This window comes from Pseudopodoces humilis, chromosome 6, assembly GCF_049639895.1.
Source record: "Pseudopodoces humilis isolate 2021_Gansu_Grassland_sample_001 chromosome 6, ASM4963989v1, whole genome shotgun sequence".
Lineage (NCBI taxonomy): Eukaryota > Metazoa > Chordata > Aves > Passeriformes > Paridae > Pseudopodoces > Pseudopodoces humilis.
The window spans coordinates 858,768-878,838 of NC_142205.1; the positions used below are offsets into that span (position 1 = coordinate 858,768).

General features: G+C 52.4%; 1 protein-coding gene across 2 annotated transcripts in view; it reads left to right on the plus strand.

Moving 5' to 3' along the window:
- The window catches only part of SFXN5 (sideroflexin 5), a 111,489-nt gene extending 92,155 nt beyond the window's left edge, over positions 1-19,334 (plus strand). For both annotated transcript variants that reach the window (XM_005532569.3, XM_088056984.1), the window contains exons 13-14: positions 1,161-1,278; positions 19,107-19,334. In XM_005532569.3, the coding sequence (XP_005532626.2) occupies positions 1,161-1,278; positions 19,107-19,184 (196 nt within the window). In that variant the 3' untranslated portion in view covers positions 19,185-19,334. The remainder of the gene's footprint in view (positions 1-1,160; positions 1,279-19,106) is intronic.
- The last annotated feature ends 737 nt before the right edge of the window (positions 19,335-20,071 follow it).

Sequence of the window (20,071 nt, forward strand, 5' to 3'; positions counted from 1 at the left end):
ATGGAATCATGGAATATCCTGAGCTGGATCCTCAGGGATCATCCATCCAAGCCCTGGCCCTGCCCAGACCCCCCAGCAACCCTGGGCACACCTGGCAGCGCTCCTGGTTGGAGTTGGGAATGTGCCCATTCCCTGGGCAGTGCCAGCACCCTCTGGGGAAGAACCTTTCCCTGAACTCCAACCTGAGCCTGCCCTGGCCCAGCTCCAGCTGCTCCCTGTGTCCCAAATAACCCAGCAGCAGATCCACTCCCTCTCCACATTGCTCACACACACTGAACATTCCAGCCAAACTCCCCGTGCAGTTGTTGGTTCATATTCCCATTTTTCCAGTGGAATGATAGGGATTCTTTTTGTAAATGGCACCAGAATAAATCCTTCACAAATGATATTTTCCACTTTAACACTGATGAACTGCCTGAGGCCCCCTACCCTGGAATATATTGAATGTACCAGCTTCCACCAACTGAATGTTGTCCCAGTTTTCAGGTGTTAATTCCATCAGAAAGGTCACTTTTGGGCCATTCCCAGAACCTGACCTTGCAGGAATCTTCAGGTGTTTGCTGTTGGCAAGTCTGGAACTCATAAATGTCCCCTGGGAACAGGAAATGTTGAAAGGTCCTCGTCACCCACTGCAGATGTTGGATTTTAACAAATTAAGGGGTTGCCAATGTTGTGGCTCCATTGCTCCATCAATGAAGCTGCTGGTGCCTTTTCCAGTGTCTTCTCCAAAGCTCCCAGACCTCCCAGTGCCTCTCCAGGACCTGATTTCCTTCTGTTCATGGGGCACCAGCTCCAGCTGGTCACCACAGGGGTCACCTGTGGTGGGGTCACCTGTGGTGGGGTCACCTGGTCCCCTCACTCTGTGGGGTGGAGCTGGGGCTGGGGGTGGTGACCTGCTGAGGGGGAGCTGTGCCCCCCTGGCAGTGCCCAGGGCCAGGCTGGGCAGGCCTGGAGAGCCCTGGCACGGTGGGAGCTGTCCCTGCCCGTGGCAGGAGGAGGAATTGGATCACCTGCAAGGTTCTTTCCAAGCCCATTCCATGATTCTGGGAAGGGCCTGGCAGCGGTGAGGAGAGGGGGGCCAGGTGAGCAGGGGTGTCCATCCAGGGGTGTCCTGCGCTCCCCTGGACCTGGAATGATCTAACCAAGCCTTTCCCTTGCAGAACTTCGCTCCTGAGGTCCCGTCCCCGGATGATTCTCCCGGTCCAAAGCCTCGTGTGCCTCGCTGCCTTTGGCCTGGCCCTGCCCCTGGCCATCAGCCTCTTCCCGCAGATGTCCGAGGTCAGTGCGTGCCGGGGGCTCACGGGGGTACCAACCACGGCCTCTCTGCCCTCCTCTCCTGTTCCTGTGGTCCTGATGGAGCCAGTGCTCCTCTCCTCAGCTCTGCAGCCTCTCCAGGCAGGCAAAGGCCCCTCTCCCTCACACTGGGGTTTCCTTGGAGTTAAAATATGGAATCCAAGCTCTGTCCCTGAGGCCAAGAGCCTGGGCCACCCATTTGAGGGGGATGTTCTTCCCCACAGCTTCTCTGAGGGCTTTTGTTTTTCATCTCCTGGGGAGACCCAGCCTGGGGGTGAACAGAGGAAAGGAGCAGGGAATGACCAACACAGTCACTCAGAACAATTTAACAGATTGCTCAGGTGAATTTATTTCTAAGTCATTCATTTTGGTGGTTGGAGCTTTTCCTGGCTGTAAATCTGTACATTTCCAGAGAAGGTCTCTATTCCTGAGGGAGAAAACCTCTGTCACACAAGGACTCTCTCAGGGCTCTTCCCGTGTCAGCTGGAAGAGCTGATCAAGAGTTTGTTACGCTGTCTGCAGGTTAATTCATAGTTTTTCAGTCTGGGTGGGTTCATCCATGACTTCCAGCCAGGGAATCTTGCTGTACACTTGTGTGCTGACTGACAAACACGTCGGGAATTCTGTGTTGTCCTTCTTGCTGTCTCCAGGCTGAGAAAACCGTCCCTTCTCTCTAAGAACCTGAATTCATCTCAGTCTTGGAGCCTCTTGCTAAAAGACGTGTTTGCTGAAGCTTTAATGATTCATATGGCTCTTCCTTAAACTTTTTCTAATTAGTCAACATCGTTTTTGGAGCCCTTCCATCAGGAGCAGACACAGCATTGCAGTCAGGAGCTGCACAAGCCCCAGTTGCAGGAGCAATGTGATTTCCCTGCCTCTCCTGGGCTCTGTGTGTGCCCGCAGCCTGGCAGCGCTGCTGGCAGGAGCTCAGCCCCGGCTCCCCGGCCACCAGCTCCGTGCTCTGAGCCCAGCTCTGCTGCGAGGCGAGGCTCGGCAAGGCTGAGGAGCACTGCCAGCTCTCGCACCTGCTCAAGGTAGAGCCTGGAGCACGTCCAACCTGCCCGTGGGAAGGAGTCTCGGGCACACAGCATCCCTTCTGCTCCTTCTCCAGAGAATCTGAGAGTTTTTAAGGCTGGAAAAGCCCTCTGAGATCTCCAACTGTTCCCCAGCAGTGCCAGGGCCACCACTGCCCGTGTCCCCAAGTGCCACCTGCACAGGGCTTTAAATCCCTGCAGGGATGGGCGCTCCAGCCCTGCCCTGGGCAGCACCTTCCGGTGCCTGACCACCCTTTCCAGGAAGAACTCCTTCCTAATTTCCAGTTTAAACCTTCCCTGCTGCAATTTCACAGGAAATTTCCAATTTCCTCCCCATTTCCAGGAAAATTCTTTCGGGGTAATCAGGGAAGCAAGACCGCAGCAGGTACCACCAACACCATTTATCCCAAAGGTGACATTGCCACTGTTCCTCCAAAATCCTGGAATTCTAAAATGGTTTGGGTTGGAAGGACCTTGAAAACCCTCTCGTTTCATGGTGGCCCAGGGACACCTCCCGCTGGAACTGTGGCATTCCGGGTGACAGATCATTTCTCCTGTGCAGAATCTGATATTCCAGCAGGGAAAATCTCGCTGGCTTCAGCAGCTGAACGAATTCTAACCCCCAGGGAAAGCTCGGGGCTGAATTTTCATGCCTCCAGGGATACTGGGATTGCAGGCACCAGGCAGTCCTGGAAGCGCCGGCGTTGTTGGGAGTGACCTTCTGAAGGCAGCTGAGATGTTCCCGGCGGTGGAGCCGTGAATCAGCGCTGATTAGGGATCAGACGGGATGACGTGCGCTGCCCACGCACCCTGCCAGGGAGAGGGAGCCCTCCCTGAGCCTGCCTGAGCTCTGCCTGCTGGGACCCAGCCCTGCTCCCCGGGGGAGAGCCCTGCACAGCTGGATCCCACATCTGCTCCTGCCGCGGGGTCAGCGGCTCCACAGGCAGCCGGGAATCCCAGAATGGTTTGGAACAGGAGGGACCCTAAATCCCATCCCCTCCCACCCCAGCCTCCCACCGTCCCAGGAGGATCCAGCCTGGCCTTGGGCATTGCCAGGGATCCAGGGGCAGCCCCGGCAAATCTGGGAATTGCAGCCCAGGCAGGAATTCCTTGCCAAGATCCCAGCCCAATCTCCCCTTTCCCAGTGGAAGCCATTCCCTGGCTCCTGTCCCTGCAGCCCTTGGCCCCAGTCCCTCTCCAGCTCTCCTGGAGCCCCTGCAGGGACTCTCAGCATTCCCTGCATTTTGCCCTTCTCCAGGGGAACATTCCCAGCTCTCCCAGCCTATTTTTCCATTATGTTTGCATTTTCTATAAACCTGACAGTGTTTACAAAGGACATTCCCCCCGTTTTCTGAAATCTCTTTGGAGGTTTTTGTGGGGATGCTCAAGGAGCAAAGCGAGTGATTTACCTAGAACAATCTCTCTGGATCCATTTCCGGATGTGAAATCCCAGTCTCCTTGCAGGGAGTGTTTCTCAAAACCTGGGAAGTTTTGGGCACCCATCACCAGACCATGAACTTCAGTGCTTGGGCTCAGTGGAGTCTTTTCCAGCCTGAATGATTCCATGATTCTGTCTTGCCAGATAAGGAATTCAGAGGTGTTTGAACACGGATCTCTGAGCAGGTGTGAATGTCTTTGCTTTTCCCTTGGCCTCGGTCATGGGACCACGCTGTTGTACCAAGTACTACAGGGAGCAAATCAGCAACGAGGTGTAAGAGACGTGCTCTGCCCCAAGCACGTGGCTGTGGTGTGAGCAGCAACCCCTGCAGGAGTTGTGAGGGATCCAAACCCTGCTCTGAATCACACAGGACCTTTTGCAAAGCAGGGAGCAAACAGAGGCTGAAGTGTCGCCACTCGGCTGTTTCGGGCCAGGAGTTGGCGTGGCCGCTTGGATCCTCTCTCCTGACGGGGCTCAAACTCACAAGTGGTTTTCCAGCAGAGCTGAAGCCTTGCAACAGGTTGAGTAAATCTGCTGGATAATTGCAGCCACCTTGTCCCAGCAGCTGCTCCGGAGTTATTCCTGTGTGACAACAACTCCAGTGAAATCAGAGCTGAGCTCCGGCTGCAAGCAGAGGCACCAGTGTCAGGGAAAGGGAATTCTGGGGGTGAGCAAACTCCACGTGCTGGGAAGGTTAACGCACCCTGAGCCTTTTCTGGGTCGATATCCAGCCTAGCAGAGCCTTTTGTAGGGATGAAATTCCACTTGGATTTCTGCAGCGGTGCTCCAGAATCACAGCTTGTTTCTAGATATTATGGCTTTAGAGAGAACGTTATAAAAATAAACCCCTCGTATCAGCCATGAAACCATGGATTCTTGGGAATACTCACGCTGGAGCTGCTGAGAAACGTTCTTGTCATCCCAGGATAGCGTTAACTGTGGTACCTAAACCCATCAATATGCATTGAGTAATTCACTGCTGTTAAGTTTAGGAGAAACATGTAGTTAATGCATTTAGCCCACAACCTCCAACTGCCTCCCATGCCCCCCGGGGAATCTCTTCCCTCTCCCAATCCCGCAGCATCCCCACTGACAACTCCTACTCAGCTATGCACTGCCAATGGAAACAGCTGTGACAGCTCCAAACCGAAAATGGGACTTGTGCAAATGAAATTCAGTGTAGCAGCAGAAGAAAGAGCCACGGGGTTGCTCCGCTGCTTTTGCGCCCCGTGGGCCCTGCTCCTCCAGATCGTTCCTTCAGCAGCACCCACCAGGAGCCCGGCGGGATCCTGGGGAAAAGGGGGATAGGGCCAGCTGGGAAATGGAGAAACGGAGCTGGAGAATGGCAGGGAAACCTTCAACCACCTGAGCTCTCCTGCCCTGGCCTGGGGGGAGTTCAAAGGGCGCTTTTTGGGTGATGCTCAATGCAAACCGAGGCGTCTTCTGGAATGAGGCTGATTTCAGCCTTTCCTTAAAAATAATCTTGCTCTTGGATCTCCAGGACAAGGGGAATAAACAGCCTAAAATCCAAGGCTGAGCTATTGTTTTCCAATCTGTTTTAGCCTTCATCTTGTTGGCAGGCTGCTTTAGAAAAGCAAAAGGTTAATGAGCCAATGTGCAGTGGGATTATTGCAGTAAAGATGACAGTGAACCAGTAATTACTAATTAGATGCAGTTTAACAGGAGGAACAAGTGAAATCTCCTCTTCACCAACTGTCAATAATTAGCAGATTTGGTGAGGTTGAAATGTGTCCACAGTTAAAAGGCTGATTTTTTAATGAAATGGCACTTGACAAAAGAGCTGTATGGAGGTCACAGCCATAGCCCTCGAGACGCTTCCCCATTCCATACTTAGGAGGGAAATCAGATGCAATCCAGCAGGGGGTCCCCATGGAACCATCCCTCCCTTGGGATTGCTTTGCACAGGGGGGAGGGGAGCAGGAGGGATTCTCTGCAGTAATTTTGTCCAAGTTGGATGAGAAGCCAGGGAAGGGATTTGCCAGCTGCCATGGGGAAAAATGTTTGAGAAGTGAGAAGTTCTGCTTTGCTTCTGGGGCTGGAGAACGGTTTCCTGGGAGTCTGGGAGCCCTTGGGTTGGAGGCTGGGCTTGGAAGGAGCTCCTCTCAGCAAAGAAGTGGCACAAGGTCCTGAAGGGCTGGCAGGAGGCTGGAAGCTCAGTGGGAAGTGTCTCCCAAAGACTGCAGAGGATTCAAGCTGTGCCGCAGAGATTGTTTCCTCCTGCTCCGCCGGTGGCTTCGGGAGCACCAAGAGGTTCATCTGAGGTTCCACTCTGAGTGCTGACCCAGCTTATCTTCTGGTTTATCTTCTGTCTTATCTTCTGGTTTATCTTCATCTTCTGCTTTATCTTCTGCTTTATCTTCTGCTTTATCTTCTGCTTTATCTTCTGCTTTATCTTCTGGTTTATCTTCTGCCTTATCTTCTGGTTTATCTTCTGGTTTATCTTCTGCTTTATCTTCTGCTTTATCTTCTGCTTTATCTTCTGGTTTATCTTCATCTTCTGGTTTATCTTCTGGTTTATCTTCTGGTTTATCTTCTGCTTTATCTTCTGCTTTATCTTCTGCCTTATCTTCTGGTTTATCTTCTGCTTTATCTTCATCTTCTGGTTTATCTTCTGTCTTATCTTCTGGTTTATCTTCATTTTCTGGTTTATCTTCTGCTTTATCTTCTGTCTTCTGGTTTATCTTCATCTTCTGCCTTATCTTCTGTTTTATCGTCCTGTTGACAAAGGCAGGAGTATCTTCGTTCTCCTCGTGAACCTCAAATGAAGAGGTGACCCCAGGGGGCTTCTTTAATGCCCATGAAATGGTGGATTTGAGCAGAACCCGCAGGATTTACCTGGCAGAACACTGGCATAGTTCAAGTAGGACTTGAGGGAAAATCTGAGGTATTTGGGAATGTGTTGAGCCCCTTTCAAATGAAGGATGGTGGTGCTTAATGAGGTTTCTGGTTCTCCTTAGTGAGGATGGACTTGTTCCTGTCAGAGGCTGGAGAGTGAGTGACCCTTCCAGAGCTCCAGGGGGAGTTTCCAGCCCATCTTTGATAAGAAATAATCCTAAGGATTATTATATTAGGCCTAAGGAAGTCCTGAACTCCACCTGTACTTCCAACCCCAGCAGGATCCGAGCACAGCCCGGGGCACTGGCCATGGCTGATGGATTGTCCCCATCCTCTCTGGGGCACTTTGGACTTCCCAGCTGGAAGGTCCTGCTGCCAGGGGTGCTCCTAACAAATCCCGTTGGATGGGTGGAGTTGGCCCCACAGGTTCATCTGTGGTTCCTCTCTGAGTGCTGACCCAGCTTATCTTCTGGTTTATCTTCTGTCTTATCTTCTGGTTTATCTTCTGTCTTATCTTCTGGTTTATCTTCATCTTCTGTTTTATCTTCTGGTTTATCTTCTGCTTTATCTTCATCTTCTGTTTTATCTTCTGCTTTATCTTCATCCTGCCATCCTGGTGCTCCTGGTTCTGCGGGTTGCCACAGCTGCAGCCCCGCCTGGCCCGCTGTGGGTGTTCAGGGAGCTGTGCTGGTTTGTCCTGGGGTCTCTCGAGGCTGATAGGATTTATCTGAGCTGAGTTTTGACATCAGAGCACCAGAATCCTCCATGGAAGGCAGTCGGGTGTCCCTGCTCCAGGACAGGTGAGCACTGGAGGGCAGAGACCCCCTCAGGCTGTGCTGCCACAGGTGAAGGGCACATCTGCCACCCCATGGTTCAGGTGGAACCTGCCCTGGCTGCCAGCTGGACATGACGGGCTCCTGGCTGCAGGGATCTGCCCCACTTCCTGCTCCCACCTGGAGCTTCTCCCTCTGGCATCATCTCCACCAACAGACCTGGAGCTGGGTTTGCTTCAGAGCTTGCAAGGTCAGGCCACCCTCCATGGGATAAACTCCAGCTCAGCGTGGCAGCAGAGCTTTTTGGGGAGCTCAGATGCATTCAAGGCAAGGACAGAGACAGGTTCAGGTGCTCCAAACCTCCCCGAGGCGGTTCAGAGCATTCCTGGGTGAAGGTATTCCCTAAGAACATGGGAGAGGATGCCAGGCTGTCCTCTCCTGCCCTCCCAGTGGTGCTTTGTCCTGAGCTGATGATCCAGCAGCCTCCAGCTCCTTCCTGCAGCCTCCAGCTCCTTCCCGCTCCAGGGAGGGCTTTGGGTCAGCCTGGTCCTTCTGCAAAGACCACCCAAACATTCCAGACTCTGCATGGCTGGGACATTCCAGTCAGGAGAACCCCCAGATTCTCCTTTTTCTATGGTAAATCCTCATTCCCACCATCTGATGCTCTCAGGTTCTCCTTCTGGGATGCAGCAGCAGCTGTGTCCCGGTGGTTCCCTTCCGCCTGCTCCACCTGGTGGAATTCCAGCTGCAAATCCATGGGGGTGATCCCACAGCACTTGCCTTGTCCCAGGGCCACTTCCCAAGGGGACAAATTCACCTTCATTTCACATTCAGCTTCATTTGTAAGCTCTTCCCTGCGGTGCCCTTTGGATTCGTGTCCCGGCACAGCTGAAACTCCTCTTGACCAGGAGAGAAGGAACCAGTTTGGAAAAGAAAAGAACGTTTTTGGATCATGACATCTCCCATTTCCCTGGGGTTTTTCTCCCTCGCTTCTTTCTCAAAATCTCAAAATCAAAGCATTTCCCCACTCGCTCCCCAGTGCTCTGGAGCTGGGAGATCTCAGTCGTTTCTGGGAGAAAATGCCTTTTTGTTCTAAAAATCGTGGATCCATGGGATGGTTTGAGTGGGAAGTGACCTTAAAACTCATCTTGTTCCACCCCTGCATGGGCAGGGACAGCTCCCACTGTCCCAGGGTGCTGCAAACCCCGTCCAGCCCGGCCTGGGACACTGCCGGGATCCAGGGACATCTCCAGGGGAGAGGGAGAGGGAGAGGAGGAAGAGGAGGAGAAAGAAGAGGAAGAGGAAGGGGAAGAGGAAGGGGAAGGGGAAGAGGAAGAGGAAGAGGAAGAGGAAGAGGAAGAGGAAGAGGAAGAGGAAGAGGAAGAGGAAGAGGAAGAGGAAGAGGAAGAGGAAGAGGAAGGCTCTGGCCTTCAGGAACTCCATTATCACTGCTCAGGAGCCCCTGGGACACCTCAGGGTGGTTGAATGTGCACCTGCTCCGCCTGTTTGGGTGATTTTGGGCCTCGGTGACACCTCGGGGCCAGGGAAGGTCAGGAGTGAGCCCCGATGGCTCTGGGGGCTGTGCCTTTGTTGTCCCTTGGCTCCCTGTCCCGGAGCCTTTGATTTGTGACCCAGCTGGGTTTTGATGGCTGCTCCTTTGTTTCCCCACTCAGAGGTGCTGAACATTTTCCAGGGCATTAAAACCTGGGCCTGGAGCCACGGAGCTCTCCAGGAGCTGACCCCAGCTGTTCTTTGTGGTCAGTGGGGTGGGTGTGCGACCCCTCTGAGCGCCAGGGGCTCCGGCAGCCGTGTCAGACGGGATCTGGTTTCATGTTTATACCCCTGGCCCTGGGAGACAGGTTCAAGTATGTAAAGTATCCCCCTGCAAGCACAGGCTGCTGCAGGTGTGTGGGTGCTGGTGGGCATAAAAAAACATTCCTGACACCAGCTCTTTTGAGGAGTCTTCACCTCCTGATGGCTATAAGCCATTAGGAGTCAAAAGAAAGAGCTGACATCCGACAAGTCCGGATAAACAGCTAAACATTAACCCTTAAAGTGGCCCGAAAAACAGACTTAAAAGGCTCTTTGTGGAAAGAAACCATTTTTTTTTTTTGCAGGCCTGTTAATTGCTGTCTTTCTTCAGGACACCTTTCAGCAGCACCTACTGTAAACACAGGGGCTCCTCCCCAGGATTCCTGCAGGGCCGTGGCCATTCCTGAGCCCACCGGTGGCTCCTGGGCTCTGCTGCTTTATCCTGGGCCTGAAAACCAAGTCCCTTCCCCTCTCCTGCCAGCCCACCCTGCACATCCCAGCCGCCTGCTGGGAGTCAGGGAATACCGAGTTGGAACGATGAGCGATCCACCAGGATCCCTGAGCGCCACTCCTGGCCCTGGGGAATCATTAAATCGGAAAATACCTTTAACATCACCAACCATTCTTGGTCAGAGGCCTCTTTTCGGGGTTCACCCCCAGATCTTCCCTGTCCTTTCCCCTCTCCTGTCACACAGGGTTGGATTTGTCCTTTTTGGTGTATTTGGAGTTGTTTTGGCTCATCTGGAACAACTCCAAGAGGTGCAGGATGCAAAGGAAGGGGATCAGTTGTCCAGACTTGCCTGCTTAGGGCTGAGAATGCCTTATTAATCACATCTCACATGTATAATTATCTGTAATTGCTTTTTAAATTTCCTGTTCCTAGTGAGGCTGGTGGTCTGTGAGAGAAGGAAATGTGCTGGAGGTTGGGATCCTGAGGAATTTGCTCAGCTTCCCTAAAGCACCAAGGGCATCCCTAAATCCCACTCTTCCATCGTGCTCTTCCTCCTGAGTAGCAGGAGAATTCAGGGGTCGATGTCTTCAGCAAAGAGCAACAAATTCTTTCTTCCTTGACAGAGCTGCTTGAGGAATTCCTGCTGGAATGGGCCTGGGAGCTCGTTTTCATCCAAAAGGAAACTTTTCAATAATGCCCACATTCAAAAGCAGTATTTTAATTTTATTTTTTCCTTCCAAGAAAGGAGAAACTCCGAGTGTCTGTGTAGGTGCTTTTCCTTCCAGCAAGGATCAGGAATCATAACCAAACTCTGTGATTTTGGGAGTTCTCAAAACTCAAAAGTTCCACGTTTGGAGTGGTGACTTTTCCACCCATCCACTGGCTCGGGTGTTCCACAAGAGATCTGCATCTGTAACGTGAGGGTTCTTCCAGGAATCCAGGGAGGAGTTTCCTCAGCCCTCTCCTCAGGAAGGTCCTGGCCTGGCGAGGCCACAAGCCCTGGGGTCACCTCACAGCTGCTTCTGCAGCAGCCTGAGACCGTTCTGGAGCCGGTGTGGAAGGGAGTTAATTGTGGTAAACTCAGATTTACCCCGTGGTGGATCCCCTCCCACACTGAGCAAACTCCCCAGCAGAGGGGAAAGGCTTCAAGGCCTTGGCTGTCTCCTCTCCCTGGAAGACAGACACAGGGGACTTTTCTTGATCTTGCTGTTTGAAATCTTACGGTCTCAAAGCTTTTTTTGGGGGTTTTGTTGTAACACTTGAGGTTTCTGGTGCTGTGGGCATCCCTCTGCTTTCCCAGAGGACTCAAACCCACAACTCTGCAGTGACTTGGGGGTGGTGCCAATTCTTATTCCAATTTTTATAAAGCTGGAAGTGCTGAGGGCTCAGTGCTAACCAAAGCCCCCCAAAACCCCAAGTGAAGGCTTAGAAACTGTAGGATTTCAAAGAGCAGGATGGAGAAGAAGCTCCTTGTGCCTGTCAGGTGTCACCGAGGTCACCGGGAGGGTCCCCGTGGGGTGCTGGGGGTGCTCCTGGGGGATTGGTTTGGGTTTGACCACGGGGCTGGAGCTGGGGAGCTGCTGCCGTGCTCGGGGACAGGCTGGGACACGCAGGGGTCACCTCCCAGCCCAGGTGTGGGGCTGTCATCCCACCTGCCGGCTCTGTTATCACCGCCGGGATCATCGCTCATTCCGCAGACGCCCTGGCCGAGGGCAGCTCCCTGCTCCAGCCAAACACAACATTTCTATCAAAGATGGGTCAAAAAGACTTGAGAGAAACCTAAAATGAAGAGAACTGTGCTGGTCACCTCTTAAATTAAAGGTTTTATTATTAATTTGAAGGAAAACTTCACAAATCCGCCTTTCCCTTCCGCCCGCCTGCTTCCGTGTCGAGCTCTTTGCCGAGTGTTTTTCCTCAGAGAAGCTGTGCTGTGGTAATTTCCCAAAAGGGAGATTAGAAATTCCCACCCTCGATTGTAGAAGAAGGAAATTAAGTTGGAGAAGACTTTTAAGGCCATCGAGTCCAACCGTTAACCCAGCACCAGCAAAGCCCAGAAGCACAGGATCATTTAGGCTGGAAAAGACCTTTGAAATCATCAGATCCAGCCATGAAGCCAATGCTTCCCGATCCACTGAAGAGGGGGAAGTTCCACAGCTGCCCCAAAAATCCTGAAATCTGTTCAGCTCCAGGGCAATTGGTTATTCCCATTTAAGCTGAGGGCAGGAACATCCCTGGCAAACAAAAATAATCCTAAAATGGAAAACCTTCAAAAACCACAACAGGCAAATATTCCAGAACAGCCAAATCTTCCAGGACAAAAAGCCTCCTGAACTTAATAAATCTCAAAAGCCAAAACAACCAAATATTCCAGAACAGCCAAATCTTCCAACTTTATTATTATTATTATTATTATTATTATTATTATTATTATTATTTTATTTTATTTTCATTTTTATTTTCATTTTCATTTTCATTTTCATTTTTATTTTCATTTTCATTTTTATTTTTATTTTTATTTTTATTTTTATTTTTTTATTTTTAATTTTTATTTTTTTATTTTTATTTTTTGTTGTTGTTGTTTGTTTGTCTTTTGTTGTTGCTGGTTGTTTTTTTTTATCTGTAAAAGATGTTCTGGGAAGGCAGAAGGGAGGTGGATGCAGTCAAAGCATCTCCTATCAGCTCAGGAGTAGAATCACGATCTCTTGGAATGGTTTGGGGTGGAAGCAGGACAGGGTAGAAATGTGAGGATTTTTAAGGTCCCTTCCACCCCAAACCATTCCATGATTCCATGGTTTTAATCTTGAGCTCTCATGAGACTTTCCATGGTTTTGTGAAAAACATTTTGACTGAATACAATGTTTTTTTATTATGAAAACAGAATGTTTCTTTCAAAGATGGGTCAAAAAGACTTGAGAGAAAACTAAAATGAAGAGAACTGTGCTGGTCACCTCTTAAATTCAGGTTTTATTATTAATTTGAAGGAAAACTTCACAAAATCCAGGTTTCTCTCAGAACTGTTTTCCTCCAGCTCCGTGATTTGGGCAGAAAACTGAATATCGATCATTCATCAATCATTCATTTGTACTTCAGTCATGAGAACATCTCTCCACCAGTGTGTCCAGCTTTGGGATGCACCGGGATTTCAACAGGGTAGAAAAAGTGGGAAATTATCAGAAAAGACAGTTTTAAAAATTTAAAGTTAAAAAGACTTTAACACCAACATTTTGTGCAGCAATCTGCCTTGCTGAGGAGAGGCACGGGTTTTGTCTGTCAGTTTTCACAAAGCTGAGCTGATACTCTTTGGACACTTGGGAAGGAGATCAGCAGGAGAGAGCTCCTCGGGGCAGCAAGTGGAGAAATGAAGAGCTGGAATTGTGGATTTAGGAAAATGCCGACCGTGAGGGCGGCTGGTGCTCCTTGGAGTGGGACACGGAGAGGCCTTGGGGCTCCACAGCTGCTTGGGCTCTGAACCAGAGGCTGGAGATGCTCTGAAAAATATTTCCTGTGTTACAATCAAAAGGTTTTTGGAATTTTTCCCGAATTCTCTCACCTTCAGGTCACCTCCAGCTGTCTGCAGGACTGTAACAATTCCAAGAGGAATCCTTAGCCAGCACTGCTGTGCTCATCTCATTCCTTAGGGATCGATCCATGGGGGGCACTTTAGTGGTTTGGGTGGGATGGGACCTAAAAACCCATCTAATTCCACCCCCTGCCATGGCCAGGAACACCTTCCATGGACACCTTCCATGGCCAGGAACACCTTCCATGGCCAGGGACACCTTCCATGGCCAGGGACACTTTCCATGGTCAAGGACACCTTCCATGGTCAGGGACACCTTCCATGGACACCTTCCATGGACACCTTCCATGGTCAGGGACACCTTCCATGGACACCTTCCATGGCCAGGGACACCTTCCATGGACACCTTCCATGGCCAGGGACACCTTCCATGGACACCTTCCATGGACACCTTCCATGGCCAGGGACACCTTCCATGGACACCTTCCATGGACACCTTCCATGGCCAGGGACACCTTCCATGGACACCTTCCATGGACACCTTCCATGGTCAGGGACATCTTCCATGGACACCTTCCATGGACACCTTCCATGGTCAGGGACATCTTCCATGGCCAGGGATTCTTTCCATGGACACCTTCCACTAGGCCCAGGTGCTCCAAGGCCCATAATCCAAGGGGAACTGACCTGAGGTACCACAGAGACACCCACAAATCCGTGGGGCAGGATGGATCCATCCAAAGGGGCTGGGAGAGCTGGGGGAAGGGCTCACAGAGACATTTCCCATCATTTATCAGCACTCCTGGATAACTGGGAAGGTCCCAGTAGACTGGGAATGCAAATGGGTGGGGCCCTCATGACAAGAAAGGGACTGGAGCATGTCCAGGGAAGGGAACAGAGCTGGGAAGGGGCTGGAGAATTCCTGAGGGAGCTGGGAAGGGGCTGGAGAATTCCTGAGGGAGCTGGGAAGGGGCTCAGGCTGGAGCAAAGGAGGCTCAGGGGGAATTTCTGGCTCTGCACAAGTCCCTGGCAGGAGGGGACAGCCGGGGGGATTTGGGATCTGCTCCCAAGGAACAGGGACAGGAGGAGAGGGAACGGCCTCAGGCTGGGCCAGGGGAGGCTCAGGTTGGACAGCAGCAGGAATTTCCCCATGGAAAGGGAGCTCAGGCCTTGGAATTGCCCAGGGAGGTTTGGATGCTCATCCCTTGAGGGATTTCAAAGCCCTTGGAGGTGGCATTTGGGGACATGGGGCAGTGCTGGCCCTGGCAGGGGTGGTTGAGTTTTTTGATCTCCAAGCTCCTTTCCAGCCTCAAACATTCCACGATTCCGTGGTGCCACAGCCCTTCCTACACCTGGCAGAGCTTCCCGAGGGCTCCGAGAGCCTGGCCCTGCCTTGGGCTTTGCCCTGGTGACCAAAGGCCTGGGAGGAGATGGCCGAGAGCTGCTGGAATGGCCAGGAGACCCTTCCCAGGCTCCAAACGAGCCTCCAGCACCTCTCCCCGCTGGCAGCAGCAGAAGACACAGTGACCATCCTGGTCCTCCCTTCCCCCACCCCGGAGCAGCTTCCGTCATGACCCTCCCCCTCCCAAAATTGGCTGCTTTCTCCCTTCTTCTCCCCCCCTCCTTTTTTTTTTTTTTTTTGGCTGAGTGATGAGCTGTATGCCAAATCCATCTGCTCCTGTCTCCCCTAGCTGCCTTCCATATCGTTCCAGGATCCCTGGCAGCGAGCCTAGACCTATCTCTCTCCCTGCACTCTCCGGAGCACATTCCTTTCTACACCTTTTCCCGAGCTGGGATAGAAATGAGTATCAACCCCAAACAAAAAGCATCTGCTTTCTGCCTGCTGCTGCCTCACCGGCCGCGCCTGCACGTTACACCCGTGTCAGCAGCCATGCAAAACACACACAACCCCCCTCGCACCCAGCCGGGAGTGGATGCCTCAATTTGGGGCGCAGGGAGCTCCCCCGCGCCCGCTCCCGCGCCGGCTCCGCAGCACCAGCTGTGACCACCGCACCATTTGTTCCTCCAGCCCACGCCAGCACTCGGAGCCAGTTCTTTATCACCCCAATTAGCCTTGTCTGAGCTGATGAGAGGAGAGAGGCTTCCACTGCAAGGCAAGGATGGGGGGAAGAGAGCTGGAGAGCCGTGGGTACCCGGGAGGCGATTCCCAGCTTTGTTCCTTGGGAAGGATGGATTTCAGCGGGTCAGGGGCGCCGGTGCTGGCATCGCTGCCGTCCTGCCTGAGCTGCTCCATGAACAGGTGCTTCGTAAGGGTCAGGACTTCCTGGGGTTTTCCCCCTTTTTCCCTCGTGTTCTTGGCTGTCTGCCAGAGGGAAAGGAGCGTCCTCAGGCTTCACCTGCTCCCAGGGCCTGGGCTGGGCTTCATCACGGTGAGGAGCTCCCTGGATCTATGGCAGAGCTTCCAGCGGCCTCACAGGGCGCTGAAGGAATTCCTGCTTCTCCCACGGCCTCACTGGAGAGTTCCCCGTGTTGGATACCAAGCTGTCCGTGCAGCCATCGGCCCCAAATCTGGGGTTTGCCCCAGACACCCCCCTTACAGCACTGTCTGGGGGCAGTGCTTCCCACCCCGTGTCCCTCAGTGCTGCCGGAGCCTCTGTCCCTCCCGGACTCCTGCTGGATTCACAGGTCAGGGCCCTTTCCTGGTGTCGCCCCAGTGCCATCATCCCAAAGCCAGGAAGAGGATCCCTGCTTTGCCCTGGCACAGATGGAGCTGGGAGGAAGAGGATGGATGTGATTGAACCCCAGTCCCACGGTGGGCACTCGGTTTGAAGGGACGAAGTGCCCTGTGTGGGACAGGGGGACAGGTCCCATCAGGGGGGTCCCAGCAGGTCCCAAGCTGCTCCTGCACAGGAGGGCTCCCAGCATGGCCATGACCATGATCAGGGTCATCTGGGAGCTGAGGCACCAAAATCTTGACAAGGAACCGTGGTGTCCACATCTGACACAATTCTGTGGCCAGTGGAAGGCTGGCTGAGCAGGTCCAGGATTCTGGAGATCCGTCTATCCCAAAATGAGTGAAATTACACTTTCTAACAAAAACCACCACCAAGGGAGTCAAAGACTGACCTGGTACACAGCCAGGTTGTGATTTAATGTTATCTTGATACCTGTAACCCACCATCATCTCCCTGCTCTTCTCTATCTGATTTCCAAGTGGGAGGAGTAGGTTCCTCCTGATGGATTTCTGAGCAGCTCTCCCAACTTCTTGTACATCTTTCCTTGGTGCAGATGCACCCCTTGGAGCTCCTGAGGCTCCAGAGCAGATTTTAATCCCTCCTTGACTGAAGTCAGCCAGAAAGAGACTTGCAGAGCAGGCTCCAGTTCAACCAGTTACCCCCAGTTTCTCCAGCACCTTTCCAGGCTTTGGGTTTGGTGTCACACATCTCCAAACCAGCACCTGCTGGTGTCACAGAGCTCCCTGCCTGGGTGCCCATCCCACACGAGAACCGTGGAATCGTTAAAATGGAAAAGCCCTCAGAGTCCATCCAGTCCAAGCATTCCCCAGCACTGCCAAGGCCACCGCTGGCCATGTCCCCAGGTGCCACATCCATGTGGTCTTTGAGCACTCCCACCTCGGGTGTGAATTCCCACGTCCTGCTCAGTCACCAGAAGTATCCCGCCTCCATCCCATCCTCCCCGAACCCACCTCAGACCCCACAGCCTTGCCGTGGATGAAGAACTCATCCCCCACCTAGGGAAAGGAGCTTTTTCCCCCCCTGGACCGGGGGATGGAAGCTGGAAGGATCTACAAACAATTATCTCATCTCTTCCTTCCACCAAGACAATCTCAGCTCTGCCTAAACTATTCTTGATGGGTTCCCTGTAATTTGTGCTGAAAACTTCCCACCACAGACGCCCCACACCTTCCCCGAGCAGTCGGCTGCGATATTTTGCTCTTCCCACCAGGATACTCTTCCTGCTGTTCAGCTTGGATTGTGCTCGCTGCTTCTTGAATTGTGTCCCAAGAGAGCGTGAACACAACACTGCTCCTTCCCTCCTTCCTTCCCTCTCCCAGCCTGGTGCGCATCCCCCCGCGCAGCCCCTGGCTCCCAGCTCGGCACATCCCCGGGGCGTTCAGAGAACTGCTCTGGGCTCCTCCAGGGCAGCTGTGGCTCTCCTTGGAGCTCCCAGTTCTCCAAAGCCTTGGAGAGGGCGGGACTGGGGGCCTCTCCGTTGGGTTTGTGTGGAGACTTCCCGGGAGCAGGCTGGGTTTGGGCTGCCCCATTTTCCCAAGCCCTGCAACGGACGGCCAGCGCTGACCCACCCAGTGCCAGGTGGGATTCATTTCAAAGCACAGAATCCCAGGATCACTGAGGTTGGAAAAGCCCTCTGAGATCACAGAATCCAACCTGTGACCCGTCCCCACCTTGGCAGTGGTGTGGCATCACCACATTCAGCCATTCCTTGAACCCCAGCCTGGCGACTCCACTTCCCACCTGGAATATTTCCTCCCGGCGCTTGAACCCACCCAGCCCCAAAACCTCGGAGCTTTTCTGCCTGTCCCTGGCAGAAAAACCCCCACACAAAGGGAGGAAAAGCTGCGTCAGAGGCAGGCAGAGCAGAGTTAATCCTGCCTCGAACGGGATCCGTCGGATCCGGATCTCCTGCACCTTTCCCGGTGCTCTCCCGGCACAATGCTTCACTTTGTGCTGCAGCACTGAAAGGAATGGTGAAGTTGCTAATAATGGCACTAAAAGAAAATATGCTACATCTGTTATGGATAGCAGTACAAAATTAGCTGATCACACCTCTGACACCCAAGATGTCTTCACTTAAAATACTCGTTGGCTTTACTTTACATAATTTGCTGATTATATTTAAAAGAAATACAATTTTGCAATTACTGTTCTTTCTGGTGTGCTATCTATGCATCATTTTCTTTTTATGTTTATATATTTCTCCTTCATTAGTGCAGTCTGAAGGGTGATTAGATCCCTTCAAACATTTTACAGAGGTTAAACGTTGATTAAGATTTAATTATTACTGTAAATAGCTTGGAATGACATATGGTGCAAAAACCTGACATATGTGCATTTGAATAAATGAAGTGCTATTTCCCATGATGCTTCAGTAGCTGTTTAACAGCTTTGCTGAAGGGTTATGTTGCACCTCATGTTAAGATTGCTTTGATGTTATATTTTGTTGGGTTTTTGCAGCTGAAAGCTAAGAACAGTTTTTCCAGTTTTTAAAAACATTGAATATTTTAAATACCTAAATTGTTTTGCACAAATTTTTGCTAATTTGTCTAACTAGGTTAAACATTTTCAAAAGCATTTCGATTTTTAACGTGGGTTCCTCGCATTGTGTCAGCACCAGCGTGGGTTCAATGTATAGGATTTCAAAAATTCCAGGTTTTCCCAGATGTCCTGTCCCGGCTGGGAGCGGGGTCTTCGCTTCCCGTGGGGACCAGGAGAGCCACGGATCCCTCCCGGGGGTGAGGAGATTCTGAAAGATTTCAGAGCAAGGGAAAGCTTCGGGAGAAGCTGGTGGAGGGAGAAAATGAGGAAAGGGACGGAGATTTGATGGAGATGGAGAAGGGCAGGAAGGGTTTGGCTGTGAGGGTGGAGCCAAGACAGGCTCTTCCCTGGTGGCACCGCTCAGCCCTGGGCTTTGCCAGGTCCAGCTTTGGGCACCGGATCCCTGCGAGCTGCAGGGAGAGGAAGGGATGGAAAACTGGGATGGGTGGGATGCGTTGGAGCCTCAGACACTCTATAATTCATTGAGCACTGCCAGGCAGCGAACGTGCAGCGTTTCGTGCGCTACAAACCCATCCAGATCGGGGGGGGCTGGAGGCTGGAGCACGGCACATGAAACACCAGGAAAAGGCGTGATCGCCACGGAATTATTTCCATCTCCGCCTTAATCGATCGATCCGCGGTTCTGATCCCGCTCCTCTTTGCCTTCGCAGATCGAGACGTCTCGGCTGGAGCCCGAGATCGCCATGGCCACCAGCAGTAAGACTGTGGTCTACAACAAAGGCTTGTGAGTGGAACAGGAGCATCCCAGCCCAGAAGGTCTGGGGAGGGAAGAGGGGAAACTCCAGACCCCGCCTGGGAGAAAGCAAGCGACAACACCAGGATGAGATAACAGAGCTCAGCGAGAGGAGCTGCTCCCGGCAGCCCGGGAGTGAATTAACACCCGCAGAGAACTGACACCTCACACCACTCACTAAGATGCATATTCAAAGTTCTAACCTAGCAACAGGAGCAGCAACTACAACAAATAAAATCACGTTGAAACACTTTAGAACTAGCTAACTGGACTCAGAAGTAGCGGCACCGCATGGAGGGAGCGCAGGGGCGAGCCCACGTGGTCGGGGCTGCACGACGCCGACATCGCCCAGCACATCTTGTGCTCATGGGACTTCAGCCTCCACTGATGCTGCACAACACCGACTCCGGAGAGAGCCAGGGGTGGGTGGATGTGATTGATCAGGTGATTGGGAATGCCCGGTATTGATTTCCTGCCGATGCCACCCCAGCAGTCCTGCTCTTGAGAGGAATTCCCGCGTCCGTGTGCCCGGTGACGGGCTCAGCTGTGTCCCCTCCATCCCTCCTCCTCCTCCTGCAGACGCTGCTGGTGGCACCTTGCCCTTTGCTGTGCCGCTGGCTGGCCCTGGATCCCACCACCCGCAATTCCACAGGGGCTTTTGCCCAGATTTCAAGGTCCTGGAAAGCCAAGGTGCCCACACGTAGAGTGTTGGAGCAGAAGTGATGCTGGAGCTGCTCTGTTCCTTTGCACAGCCCTGAGGGGGGTTTGCCTCACCCAGCACAGAGCCTCTGACAGGGATGTTGCTTGTCCCAGGTGGTCACCTAAGCCACGCTTTGCTGGGCTGGTGTCTAAGGACAGGATGTGGCTTAAGTTTGGACCAGT